The sequence below is a fragment of the Mercenaria mercenaria genome, chromosome 6 (assembly GCF_021730395.1).
Source record: "Mercenaria mercenaria strain notata chromosome 6, MADL_Memer_1, whole genome shotgun sequence".
NCBI classification, from domain to species: Eukaryota; Metazoa; Mollusca; class Bivalvia; order Venerida; family Veneridae; genus Mercenaria; species Mercenaria mercenaria.
In genome coordinates, this window is record NC_069366.1 from 35534023 (window position 1) to 35549407 (window position 15385).

General features: G+C 34.9%; 1 protein-coding gene across 1 annotated transcript in view; it reads left to right on the plus strand.

The window, feature by feature from the left end:
- LOC123549212 (guanylate-binding protein 1-like) overlaps positions 1–2284 on the plus strand; it is a 34668-nt gene extending 32384 nt beyond the window's left edge. The window contains exon 9 of the mRNA XM_045337117.2: positions 1158–2284. Within this exon, the coding sequence (XP_045193052.2) occupies positions 1158–1885 (728 nt within the window). The 3' untranslated portion in view covers positions 1886–2284. The remainder of the gene's footprint in view (positions 1–1157) is intronic.
- Positions 2285–15385: the final 13101 nt, after the last annotated feature.

Below are 15385 nucleotides of genomic sequence, written 5' to 3' on the forward strand. Positions count from 1 at the left end.
TGAAGGAATTTTATAAAACTTGGGTCAAATGATCACCTCATCAAAACGATGTGCAGAACCCATGAGTCAGTCATGCCGGCTCAAGGTCAAGGTCACAACTTAGGGTCAAAGGTTTGAACCTTCCATTTTGTGTCCGCTCTATATCTCCTAAATCCCTTGAAGGATTTTCATCAAACTTGGGTCAAACGATCACCTCATCAAGGCGATGTGCAGAACTTATGAGTCAGCCATGTCGGCTCAAGGTCAAGGTCACAACTGAAGGTCAAAGGTTTGAGCCTTCCATTTCGTGTCCGCTCTATATCTCCTAAACCCCTTGAAGGAATTTTATAAAACTTGGGTCAAATGATTACCTCATCAGAACGATGTGCAGAAATTATGAGTCAACCATGCCAGCTCAAGGTCAAGGTCACAACTAAGGGTCGAAGGTTTGAGCCTTCCATTTGGTGTCCACTCTGTATCTCCTTAACCCCTTGAAGGATTTTCATCAAACTTGGGTCAAATGATCACCTCATCAAGAACTCATGAGTCAGCCATGTCAACTCAAGGTCAAGGTCACAGCTGAAGGTCAAGGGTTTCAGCTCTGTATCTCCTAAACCCCTTGAAGGATTTTCATGAAACTTTGGTCAAATGATCACCTCATCAAGACGTTGTGCAGAATTCATGAGTCAGCCATGTCAGTTCAAGGTCAAGGTCACAGCTAAAATCAAAGGTTTTACCCTTTCACTATCCATAGCAGTGGCGGGGGATTTAGCTGTCTTTCAGACTGCCTTGTTATCTTTGCATCGGGAAATATGCACTCGTTCTTCAGCGGAAGAATATTGCGCTCCTAAAGTCGCGCAATATTTTCGCTGAAGAACTCGTGCATATTTCCCGATACAAAGCTAATAACCTATAATTATTGAACACAGAGTGCAAGTATTGATTAAAGAATCGAATCCAAAAAAAAAAAAAAAATCAAATCAAAACTGTATTCATGTACTCAGATACAATATCCGTATTGAATTTTAGCCCCTCAGTCATTTAATTTTCCTTGAAAGGTCTACAATAAGTATTATATCAAATGGATTTACTCTTACTGAATGCCCTTCAAATCAGAATATTTCGAATTAGTAATATTTTAGAACTGTTTGTAAAATATGTTTACAATTTATAAATAGGAGAGCTGGAGAGAATACATACAGAACATAAGGAAGCTCAAGTGGAACAGCGAAAACTATTTGAAAGTAAACTGGAAGAAGAGAAAGAGCGTGCTGAAGAACATCAAAGAAAAATGGAAGAGGAACGTAAAGCTTATATGAAGAAACAAGAAGGAAAGTTGGCAGATATTCAGCATCAATGGGATCAACAAAGGGAAATCAGTGAAACAGAGATTAAAATGATGCGAGAAGAAAATAAAGCCCAGAAGAAGGAATTTCAGGAGAAAATCAACAAAATGGCTGATGACCATAAAAAGAAAGAGGAAGAAAACAGGAAAAGGTTTGATCAAATGTTGATGGAAGAAAATGCAAAGGCAGAGAAACGCATTGAGGATGTACGAGATCAATTTAAAATTATGTTTGACGCTGAATCAAAGAAAAGTGCAGAAATGGAGAAGAATTTACAGCTGCAAATGCAAAAACTAGAGATGGAAAAGAAAAATCAGAAAGAAATAGAGGAAAGTTATCAACGGAAAATCGAAGCGTGTGATTCGAAAATTGAAACTTTGATGAAGGACAAGGAAAATAAAATGAATGAAGAAATCGAGCGACTTAGAAAAGAACGTGACGAATACAAAAAGGAAGCAGAATCGTCCAGGTTTTCATTAAAGGACATTGTTGAAATTGGTATAGAAATTTTGAAACCACCGATTGTGGGAGACATTATTAAAACATGTGGTAAAAAGTAAATTAATATTTTACTAAAAGCCTCCTGTTGTTCACAAAATAAATGGACAACTTAGATCTATCATTTTACTTTTTAAAAATATTTTGTGGAATTTGATCTTAATGTGAGTAACAGACACTACAAAGTTACATTTGCTAATTTAAGTAGCAACAAAGAGGTTTATCGCTTGACTGCATAAATCGTAATGCTAATAAGGTAATGTCTTTCCAGAAGAAGATTCTCTGTTGTCAAGTGATTAGATTAGGATGGAAACGTGACATGGAATAGACAACCTTGACGGGGTATATTGGCTGTCATATATCTTCTACACTTTGATCTTTTATATGTATGATAAAATGTGTTACAAAAGATAAGTACATTAAAGCTCAGGTTTCAGGTTGAAAAAAAAGTATGAATTGTTTTTAAGTTGTTATTGGTATTATCCTTATATCTTTGGTAGATTGTTACCAATAATTGATCAATGACATTTTCTGTAGAATTTTTTTATTTTTTATATACCTTTGTTTTATATATTATGTATAGTACCCAGTCCGGTAAATAGGTAATAAATAGAGAATAATAGGTTAGTGCCGTAGATGAGAAAGTTTATCTGGCGAGGTGGAGGAGGTTATTGGGTGAGCCGAAGGCGAACCTGATAACGGCCGGAGCCGAGCCAGATAAACTTTCTCCATCTTAGGCACTAACCTATTATTCTATTTATCTTGTCATTACTTCATTTTCCGATATTTGGCAATTTATTTTACAAAAATAAGTGTGCGCCAACCGTTTTAATGACGTCATATTTGTAATGACGTCATTTATATAATGACGTAATCACCGACAAAATCGCAATGACTTCTTCGTTTTGAATAAAAGCTCATTATTTGACCACTCATTTTCTTAGTTCGGACATTTCCAACACAATGGTGATGGTTTCAATGCAAAATTTCTTATGACAACAATATCGACCATAAGGTCACATGATCAACTGACCGTATATCACTGGTCACGTGTCAACTGACGATATATCAAGAAAGATATACGGCACCCAGATATCGGGTCAAAAATACTGCAAGTGACAGGATAAAGTGGTATATAATACGTAGTTGTTTAAATAACTCAACGTATGCTCGAAACTATTGATTGAAAGTTTTCCAGAAGTAGGTCAAACATGTAATACTTTTATTGCCCTTTGGTATTCATGAAAATAAACGCTTTACTTAAATAGAATAAGCACAATCTGGAATTAAAACAATTCTACGTCTGAGTATCCAAACTTCCTCAATTCATTGTGTGATATCATCGCATTCTTATGTAGAACATTGTCTGGATAATCCGATACATAGAGCTCAATTTTTGTTACTATGTATTCAAGATCAGGAGTCATAAAAATCACCCTATTACGTAAAAAAAAACACATTAAATAAAATATGTTGAAGAAATAAGCACATCAAACGCAGCTAGAGCAACAATTTGCAATAAACCATTTACATGGCTTGTAGAACAATATACTACAGCTTTTACAGAGATTTCACCGACAATAAGGGAGCAGTTAAGTCTGAACCTTTGATATGATCATATCTATCAGGTCAAGTCACAAAATTATTACTTTCACAACTCGTAAAGTATTTTGATACATTTCAGGCTCGTTTGATGTCATCTTTTCAGCGGGGAAAACTATAAAACGTTGCCTACCTTTAGACTGTGCTTATTAATATTATATGTCCTCTATAGTACGGCTAGCAGTAACTCGTGCAGGGTCTCACAAAAATACTTAACATGCTCAATTTTGCTAGCATTTAAACTTAAATTTTGGTCCAAATACGGATTTGTGAGTATGCAAGACGGCCCATCGCTCGCAATGCGCCAATTTTCTTCGAAAGTGTAACTGCTGACTATATAATAATCTAGTGTTATAAAAACTAATGTTCTTTTTACCTAATGTTTTAATTTATATATTTTACCGTTATTGTATCAGTAAGACACGAATATAAGAAGCAAAGACTCACCCTCACTCTTAAGGACATCTTGTTTTAATCACGACTTCGTGAGAAGTGTCCTAGATTTAAAACATACGTCTATAAAAGAGGCCTGTTGCGTCTGACTATTGATAATAAATAACAAATGCTTACTGAATGGGATAAGGCCGTGGCTCTGTTATTATAGTACCATTACAGAAATTTAATAAAATATCATAGCATATTGTAAGAATTACAAGTATCATGAAATGAAGCTTGAAATGTATAGACACAAAATAGACCACGCTATAATGCTGACGCTATCATGATAAGCAGACATGCATCAGGCAATGCAAAAAAATATTTAGTGCAAGGCAAGTACATATACCAAATATCCGAGGCTAAATGGACTACTGATTTTCAACATCTTGATGATGATTTTATCTATATTATTGATTATATACACAATATGCCATACCGAAATGCTTGAATAGATCAACTCGTAATGTTTCTTAATACTTTTATCTCACCCTTCTTGGAAAGCTTCTCCTTGATTTCACCAGTCTAATGTGAAACAACTCAACTGAGGTCATACCACTACGCCACTTCCAGCGTACTGTTTGATTTGACAGTAAATCTCATGCCACCCGCCAATCCTAGGGTACAGCTTGATCTGCCACCCTGCTACACATAGTGTGCTTTTAGAATTGACAGTGCATCTCCCTCAGCTCCATTATAACAACATCGCAACGTCTATGAATAGAGGATGTAGAAGCTGCGTACACGAACATCTAAAACAAAAGAAAATCAAATAAAAATCTAGTTTATTAATTTGTTTTGTTTGCTTTAACCTCGTACAATCAAATATCTAAATAATAGAAATACTGCACACTTGTCTAGTTAGCACGCCCGCCTAGCTCAATAGGGAGAGCATTGGTCTACGGATCGCGAGTTCGATCCCCGGGCGGGCCGTATGTTTTCCGTGACGTTTTAATAAAAGACATTATGTCTGAAATCATTCATCCTCCGCCTCTGATAATTCTTGTAGAGAAGTTGGCGGTTACTTGCGGAGAACAGGTTTGTACTGGTACAGAATCAAGGAACACTGGTAAGGTTAACTGCCTGAAATACAGTTGAAAAACGGCGTTAAACCCCACCCCCACCCCCCCCCCCCCCCCCCAAAAAAAAAAAAAAACCCCAAAAAACAACAACAAGCAAACAGAAAACTTATTCTGTTATTGATGTCTTCGTTGGTTAAGAAAACACATGTCCACATGTATGTTTTTTGTTTGTTTTTCTTTACCTTTGAATCAAAAGAATTTTCGCTTCAATGTTTGCTAAAATATAAATATTGATTACATAGTTATTGATATGAGTATCATCCAACGTATGCTAAAATGCATAGTCATATCATCATCATCATCGTCATCATCAATTTACTTTAGCTTTTGCAAGCATGTTTTATAAATCATCGTCGTTATTACCATAATCACGATCAGGATACCATCAAAATGATGAAAGAGATCCATTAGTAAATATTATTATATCCATATTATATTTCCCTAAGTAACAACAGCAGTAATGGAAATAATAAGCAGTGTGATCATCATCAATATCGTCCGTTCCAACATCATCGTAAGAATCGTCTTGACCACTAGTGGTCTTCATCAGCATTGTCCTTTTCTGTACATATAGCTACCAAATCCATTTTCTTTGTATTATCACCATCAGCAACGACTGCAACAAGACAATAATATACAGCACAACATATCATCATCGCTTTTAAAATATTTAACTGATAGAAGCAACAATCATAGAACAGTTAATTCTTTCATTATCGAAAATAATCATTCTGTCAAATATGCAGTCATTTTTGAATTTTAGCATTTTATTTGCAATACAGTGTATATGTAAAATTCAGTTACGAAACAAATAAAATTTTGTGGAGTAAACTGTTAGAAACTGTTGGAAAGGGCTATTGGTACTTTGCGAAACGGAACTAAACGAAACGAAACGGAACGAGGGGCACCATATGGGGGAAATAAAAAATCAAATTTAAATTTTAAAAAACAAAATATTATAGTAAATTACATGAACCCTGTATAAACATCAGTTGTCGAATAATGTATAATGTCCGATGAAACTAATGATACACTAGCGGTTTCATAGGGGGACGCGCCCGGCGCACGCCCCCTCTAAAATCGCCGGAGCATAGGTAATTTGTCTTATGTTCTGGGTAAAATAAGTGCAAAATATATATTTTTCTCGCTCGCTACGCTCGCGTACACATAACCTCTCTTTTGTTCTGACTGAAGAATAAAAAGTACGGATTTTTCTCGCTCGCTACACTCGCATTGATAATTTATCTTTTGTTCTGGGTGAAAAATTTGCATTTTTTGTCTCTTTCGCTACGCTGGAATACGTTATTTGTCTTCTGTTCTTGGTGAAAAATATAAAATTTGCATTTTTTTCTTTATCGCACAGGTAATTTATCTTATTTTTGTGTGAAAAAAATATGCATTTTTTCTTGCTCTCTATGCTCGAACATTTAAAATCTGACAAATCTTGCATGAGCTCCTATAAAGCTCTTCAAAGTTTTATGTTAAATAGTCCTAGGAAAGCCTTCCCAATAAACTCCTCAGAAATCGGGCCATGAAATTCCGAGGTACTTGCGCAAGAATAAGTCTGACAATTCATAAAATGTGATTATAATTAGCATGTTATTTGGGTTGATCTTGTCACAAAACCTGTCCTTTGTCAATAGCAAATAAAGTACCTCAGAACGCCCAGAATGCACCAGATGGATCCATTGTTTTCAAAATTTTCCGGGGAAGCATGCCCCCGGAGCCCCCTACTGCCTCTACACTACAAATATTTTACGCCCCCTCTAACACCAAATCCTGCATCCGCCCCTATGATATGCAAAACATCAAGTATGAAACATGTTTTGTCTTGTTTCGTTCCGTTACTCAAAGTACCGTTACCCACACAGGTATTGGTATTTTGCGAAACGGAACGAAACAAAAATTAAAAGGGGTTAGATATATCGGTGAAAAGGAATAAAACCCTATCTTTTCTTTGATATACATCCATAGTAGTTAAAAGCATAACACTGAATGATTATAAATGCACACATCTGTTAACAAGCGCGATAGTATTTGAACTAGAGCAACCCTATATGATGTAACGGATATATATATAAAGTCTTGAAAACATAAACTGTCGAATGATGTATAATGTCCGATGAAACTCATGATACGCAAAACATAAAGAAATGAAATAGATTTTGTCTTGTTTCGTTCCGTTTCGCAAAGTACCAATACCCACACAGGTATTGGTACTTTGCAAAACGGAACGAAACAAGAAAAGTTTAATTTGTTTACATGAAATATTTCAGGAATTCATATCTGATAATCGTTTTATGTTTGCGTGTACAATAATGGTCGAGCCTGGATCTGCAAGTCATTATTTTCAAGTAACTGGCAACAGCTTAACAAAGCCATATCCGGAAATTACTGGTACCATGCAACACACTATAACTATGTACATATCTACGTACCTTCATAGATACATGTACTGTTAAAAGATACCTTGACATGCAATAGAGCCGGACATATCAAATAATCACTTATGATTGTATGTATATATAAATGCCGAGCCTGGATCTGCAAGTCGCCTTTTTATGTTTAGAGATGACAGGAGAGTTTGTATGTTTGTGAAGGAAATACTTTTTGCATATCTACTTGCATGTAACTGCGTGTTATAAAATTTGATTCTCCTTCAAACTTTTTTTTTTTACTTTGTAGTTGTCAGCATCTTTAATTACATAATACATATATATAACCAAATTAGCCTTTCCTCTCTCGTTTCGTTCCGTTTCGCAAAGTACCAATACCCACACAGGTATTGGTACTTTGCGAAACGGAACGAAACAAGAAAAGTTTAATTTGTTTACATGAAATATCTCAGGAATTCATATCTAATAATCGTTTATGTTTACATGTACAATAATGGTCGAACCTGGGTCTGCAAGTCATTATTTTTCAAGTAATTGGCGACAGCTTAACAAAGCCATAACCGGAAATCACTGGTACCATGCAGCACACTATAACTATGTACATACCTACGTACCTTCATATGTATATGAACCATTAAAAGATACATTGACATGCAATAGAGCCGGACATATCAAATAATCACTTATGGTTGTTTCTATGTATAATTGCCGAGCCTGGATCTGCAAGTCGCCTTTTTATGTTTAGAGATGATAGGAGAATTTGTATGTTTGTGAAGGGAATACGTTTTACATGTAACTGCGTGTTATAAAATCTGATTCTCCTTCTAAGTATTTTTCTAATTTGTAGTTGTCAGCATCTTTAATTACATAATACATACATATAACCAAATTAGCCGTTCCTCTCTCATTTCGTTCCGTTTCGCATAGTACCAATACCCACACAGGTATTGGTACTTTACGAAACGGAACGAAAGCAGAAAAATTTTATTTGTTTACATGAAATATTTCAGGAATTCATATCTAATAATCGTTTATGTTTGCGTGTATAATAATGGTCGAGCCTGGATCTGCAAGTCATTATTATTCAAGCAATTGGCGACAGCTTAACAAAGCCATATCTGGAAATTACTGGTACCATGCAACACACTACAACTATGTACATACCTACGTACCTTCATAGATACATGTACCGTTAAAAGATACCTTGACATGAAAAAATAGAGCCGGACATACCAAAAATCACTTATGGTTGTATGTATGTATAATTGCCGAGCCTGGATCTGCAAGTCGCCTTTTTATGTTTAGAGATGATAGGAGAATTTGTATGTTTGTGAAGGAAATACTTTTTGCATATTTCCTTGCATGTAACTGCGTGTTAAAAATTTGATTCTCCTTCAAACGTTTTTTAATTTCCATGCACCATGATAAAGAATAAGGCCGAAGCTCTATTTTCATTTTTAAAAGGCTTCACAACCTTTAGAAGTGCTCGATAAAGAAAATCACTACGGTCGATCCCACGCTGAAGACCGCCAACCAAAAATGTCACTACATGTACAATGAAACATTCATTTACATTTTATGAAATACGTAGTAAGGCGGCCAAATTGTTTGTTTCCGGTATCCCGACTTACCTTAAAGTTTTGGCCCGACTTTAAATGTTTTAATGGCCTTGAAGAATATTTTTTTCAACTTTTTTGTTTAAAAAAAAGCTGCACGTTTTATGTTTTAAACATGGCCATTGATGTTAGAAATCAATTTACTGATGCTCTAATGGCATAATCCCCTTACATGTATTCATTTTTTGACTCGGAAATAATTTCCGAAAAGTCTCACTTGATAAAAACGTCCTACCTAACCTATTTTTTGAACATGTTACCGGTAACAAGAAATTGTTTTTAGGCCTAACCTAAACGATAAAGTTTGTTCAACAACTTATCTGCATTTCGCTTGAATCCTCTTATCTTTCAGTTTCTGTTCTGTGACAACTATACTACAAAACTCTAGCTCTTCAAACATTTGATGTACGTTATTATTGTAGGGATAACGCATGTTTTTTTTTCGTGTTATAACGTCTGCAGTATCCCGAGGGATTCTGAAGATGTTATAACACGAAATGAACATGCTCTAACGCTATTCTAGCATAAAACGCGAAAAAGGGAATATGTGAGTGTTTTTTTTTAACTTTGACGTCATTTCCTTTTGCATTATCCGTTTTGAGGCCTTAATACGTTTACGCTTTGCCACGGAACGCGCATATATAAAAAGGTGCTACAACTGCACGTGAGCGCGAGAATCTCTCTGTTAACACACGTTTTCTCTCTTGTTAAAATACCCCCGAAAAGTGACCAGAACAGCAGTTTTATGCTAGAATAATTACTTACGTACATGAAGTGTCGACTTGCCTGCTGAGTTATTTGTGAAGGAACGAACCGGTTTGGAATATAAAATGACCACACCCTTGAACTGCTCCTTCGTGAAATTCATTTATCGAAGCACGTTATCTGGATAGGATTAACAAAATAAGTAGCAATCATAGCTTTTGCATGCCTTCTGAAAAATAAGATAATTTTTTTTCTCGAAAGAACACACATTCCATTATAAGTCAAATTGTTTCTTCAAAAGACAAAGAGAATTCTTTTTCTTAATTCCATTCTGTAGTGATTATCTTTTGTAATGTCTGTATCCTAAAGTAGTTTTCCCTTTGCCAGGTAATGATTGAGCAATTTTCACGTTGTCAGAATTGGAATTTTCATTTCAAATTACAGCAGAAAATTATTGCATTCAATCCTTAGGATTTTGTAACATTAATTTCCACATACAATTTTGTAACACATATTTCCACATTTAATTTTGCAACACGAATTTCCACATATAATTTTTGTTTCATAAATTTCCACATTTAAGCTTTGTTACACATATTTCCACATATAATTAAAATAATGAGATAAAATATGTTAATACATTAAAATATACATTTAGAAAATATAAATTTATGAACATCTTTAGAATGGCTGCACTTTGCAGTGTTCGTTACATTACATGTTATATTGGTATCTTTAATTAAAATTCAAAGAAATAATTCATTAAAAAACTGTAAAAATACAATCACGTTCTGTCAAATAGCGTATTTGTCAAAAAATATTTTGGAATGTTTAAGATACATCAACGAGATAGTTGCAAAGTTTATTCAAGTTTTAATATATATTTTTTTTGGACAAAATCACAGGAACATCATTCTAGACAATGCAACAGAATTGATGCGGACAGGATTTGAGCCACACCATGTGAAAACCATCCGCGCAGTCTGGTCATGATCTATGCTGTTCGTTAACTGTTTCCCTGATTGCAATAGGCTTTGAAAGCGAACAGCATGGATCCTGACCAGACTTCGCTGATTCGCAGATGATGTTCGCAACTATGTTGGTTTTCTCATGGTGCGGCTCATTTTTTTAAAATTTATATTAATTACTTCCAGACGTTATGGGTCCCGTGTTATAAAACTGTTACATTTCATATGATTGTAGACTCTTATTAATAAATTCGTATATATTATATATCATATATATTTTTTTCACTGTCTTAAAAACAACTATTTAAAGTGTTGCTCCTTTAAAAATTCAAGATATTCCTACTTTTTGTAGATTCCAGTAGAAAGATTTATTACTTTTATGTGTTTCTTTTTCTCAAACAAGTCTCTTACAGAATAGGTGAACCAACTAGACTGTTGTTAAACAAATACTTACTTGGTACTATACTCCGATTACTCGTGTATATGATACAACTGATAATGTTGCGTTCCCTGATGCGATCTTGGTTGGTCGGCATTAATTCTCTCGCTTTGAGTGCACGCACGCATTGAATGACACTATTAAACTTAATAGTATGTTCAACCTAACCTTAAGGCTTAACCTTTAGTCAGTACACTGAACACGCAATACGTGCGTACATCCAATAGGGGCGATTTTATGTTGGCGGATCTTGGTTAGGAAAATGACCAATCGCTATTAAAATTCTATTCTTCCTTCTTCTTTGAATATCAAATAACTTCAACTAATATTAAACACAAGATCGCAGTCTTGACTGTTTTTGATGGGTATACAGAAGCATCGTTGTTTCACCAATTTTCCAGTTATGCAAGTCCACATAAGACTGATCTCCCTACAGAGCTAAATGGGCGGTTTCAATGCTGATGAGCTTTTCCTTAAAGTTACAAGTGCGCATGGTGTAAAACAACATCTGTACACAGCAAGACATAAATAATTCCACTACACTCATAGTGAGACATTTTTAACTTAACAGGTGACGGAGACGCGATACGAAAAGATGACATGAGCGGACTTAGCCTTTGTCGCATGGTGCTTCTTGATAGCTTCCTGAACCAACATGGTGACATTTGTGATCCTCAGACAGAAAAAAGCTATAAGCCGGTGCATAAACATCCATCAATGTTGTTGAATTTTAGGCCAGACGTTAAGGCAAAACTACATATAGATTCGTTTTATGTTTTCTGGCGCTCTGAATTGTTGAGTGTAAACTTATAATATTGTATCTATTAACGTATACCAAACGCATCTCGCAAGGAACTTTAAGCATTCACGTTTTCGAACAGTATAAAAACGTTACTTCATTTGTATATCATTCAGTGTTAATGCATACGCAAAAATATTTCTAGCTTAATATTAAGATATATTGCACTACTATGCAGACCTCGCGCATGTTTTCGACCTATAGATAATCAGTTGTCGGACGTTATTGTATTCACCAAATTTCTTTCCTACAAGTCAGTTATTCAATTTTATTGACAACGCTTTCATTTTACCAAAAATACACGAGAGATATTTGCATTTATTTAGCCATGCAGTAAAACCATACAATATTATTCCGTTCGTATCATCATGCCATCTTGATGGTTCAGAAAGCAAATGAGAAGCATGTTGTGACAAAGGCTACGTCCGTTCATTTCAGCTTTCCATGTCGAGTCTCCGTCACCAGTTATGTAAAAAATGAAATCAAACTGAAAGCGCTAAAACGAGGGGATGGGAATCTATTGTACCAATACGGCCGGCCTATGATTTCAGGCTGTACCAGAGTTCCAACTAATTAGATTTTTTTCTATTGATAAATGTTGATGAAGACGGCTATTTGAATATATTGCGTAAAGGACTGGTCCAAACCATAGTTGTCTCTTGAAAGGAATACATGAAATTTAATATAGCTTTTGGACATTCATTTTGAGGACTTTTGGACAAGACATATATCCACACCATCCATAACACCTTTGTCACATGGACATATAAGTCAAAGTGAATGTTAACTAGATTGTAAAGGTCTTCGTAAAAGTAAAAAAGATGTATAAAGTATTTATTGTTACCTACAACATTGGTTATAAATGTAGCATGTAGATTAAATACCATTTTAAGATTTCTAAGGAATACAAAAGCGGACTGTGGATGTTCTCTGGAATATGTATGTGGTAAGACATTTAGTTCTCTGATAAATACTGTAAATTTCAAAAAAGATATTTCCTTAAATCTACATGTACGTTGCATTGTGTTAGCATTTATATGACATTGCAAAACTCTTTGCCACTATTTTGTAATAAAGGCCTAATTTGATTTTATTATAATAATTGTATTTGAAGAAATGCGCCGAGGAATAACTTCAAATAAGTATTTTGTCAGAGCTTTAAAGAAAGAATGATTTCTTTTCTTCAATCTTGAAATGAAATCGTATTTTTGTGAAAATTAAGAGTTAGAACTTAGTTAGGTAGGGCATCATTCACCTTTTTACAACCAAGTTAAATGTTGCACGAAAATGAGATGCATCTAGTTGCAAACGCAACTAACCCACAGTTTTCTGATTTTCACTATCACCGACTGTTCAAAAGCGCCATTCAAATTTTTTATCTTGATTATGCAAAACAGCTTTCGTACTTTCTTATTAAAATTATCTTCTTTATAGGTTTATGACGTAGTGACAACATCTCAAGTCATGAAGATTCTTACTCGGAATCGGCTTGATGTTAAATGTATCATTCTTATTATGCTGTCTTTTTCTTGGGACTGTACATTAATTTCTTTTTAATTGCCTTCCGTTCGATTAAGTGCTGTTCATTTGGATATTGTAATAAATCATGTATAAATATTTACCGTCATTTTAAAGACAAATATGGGGACCATACGCCGCTTCTCATGGGATTACACACTAGTGTAGCATTGAAAGTTCCATGTGCACCGCCGTATGAACACATCTGCGGATGTCTCTTAATTGCTTTTTGTTCTTTTAACATGTGTAAATGTTGAGTTCTGCTCAATCCGGGGCTAGAGGGCGTGGACGGTAACATGCATTTCCACTACCTTCCATGAACAGGCTCAATCAAACCAAGCCTGCAACATTTTCGTTTTTGTTGTGTTGAGCGGCATGTGGAGTTTCCACTTTTTCTAGATGTTAGAGGAATCGAACATTTTAATATCTATCATGAACAGACTCTGCTACAATTTGCTCGTTGCTTTCTATGCCTCCAAAAGATCTTCTTATACATGTTATTTAGGAACCCAGTCACTTATTTTTAGTTCAATCAATATCATCACACCTGCACGACTCGAATCAGTACATGATATTTATAGAGAAAATAAATATTTGTTGTGTCAAGTATGCCTTACGCTACAATAAACAAAATGGTCAAAATGCAGGTACTTTTACATTAAAAAAAAGGCGAAATTAGATAAAATGAAAAAGCAATAAAACTTGATAGTTCTCGTAATATTGTAAATACATAATTATGTTCCTCTAAGTTTTAAAGCCGCTCGCCCGCTGTTAGTGTGAATCTTTCTAACATGTTCATTTCCTTTTAGAAATTATTAGAATGTTAAGTCGATAAAATTAGCAAAACTATGTGTTAGAAATCAGTAAAATGCAAAATTGTTTATTTCTCAATTATTTTAAAAACGTTACAACGGATAACACATTTTAAAAATGTTTTTGGCAATTTATCAGGGTATCTTGCAAAATGCAAAGGTCTTTGTATTACAAGTCGCTTTCACAACTTTCGCATTTAAACGATTTCTGTCAGAAAAACAAATTTAAATCGGCTGAAACGCGTGAACGTGTGCACGAGTCGCTTTATTGAAATCTTTCTGCATTTTGCACTTTTTTCTGAGGACTAAAAGTTTGTTTATATTGTCCTTAATACAAAACTACATTTGTATTAAGAAGATCTTTATGAATGTGATAAAAATATTGTGCTATTTGTACACGTTACGAAAGGTTAACATATCACTAGCAACATAAACAATAAGGAATATAAGCTTCAACAGACATGGCTACCCAACTGGGGGTATCAAAAACGGAATCGCATAAAAGCTCACCAACCCGTGAGAAAAAAAATCGCTAAAGTAAACCTGTCTGGTTTCAAACATTATATCAATAAAGTATTATCTTCAAAGACACTTATATTGTTACATCATTATATATTAAAAGTAATGCGCATTGCACTTATATTGTTACGGTTGCCTATGCATACCCTCTACGATTAAATCCGGTCTCTGACAACGGCGTTAGAGAGTCGGCACTTTAATTCAGCTGTTAATGCATTGGACTAGCACCCGAGTGATCCCGGGTTCGAATCCCGCTTCAGGCAGTTGGGATTTTTCGTCATAAGAAGGCTATGCTTTTTGATTTGTTAAGTCCTAAGATTGGGTCTTGTCCGGAATACGGACTTTATCTCATGCCGAAAATGGCATTTTCTATGCCAAAATGGCTTACACGTTATCATAAATGATGACTTCAAGTGCTACGGCCGTTTACAAATAGCTTTAGCACTAGCACCTGAGCAACCCGGGTTCGAATTTCCGCCACAGGCAGTTGAGATTTTTCGTTATAATATACTATGCCCTTTGATTTGTTACGGCTTCAAGTCGTAAGAATATATAAACCCGGTAGTACTGTCGATCGGCGACTTTGGAACTTTGCAAGACCATTTACACTTTTAGTTTGAATATGTTTACGTTAAAATATGTTATTTTGATTTAAGAACTAAACCGTCAGT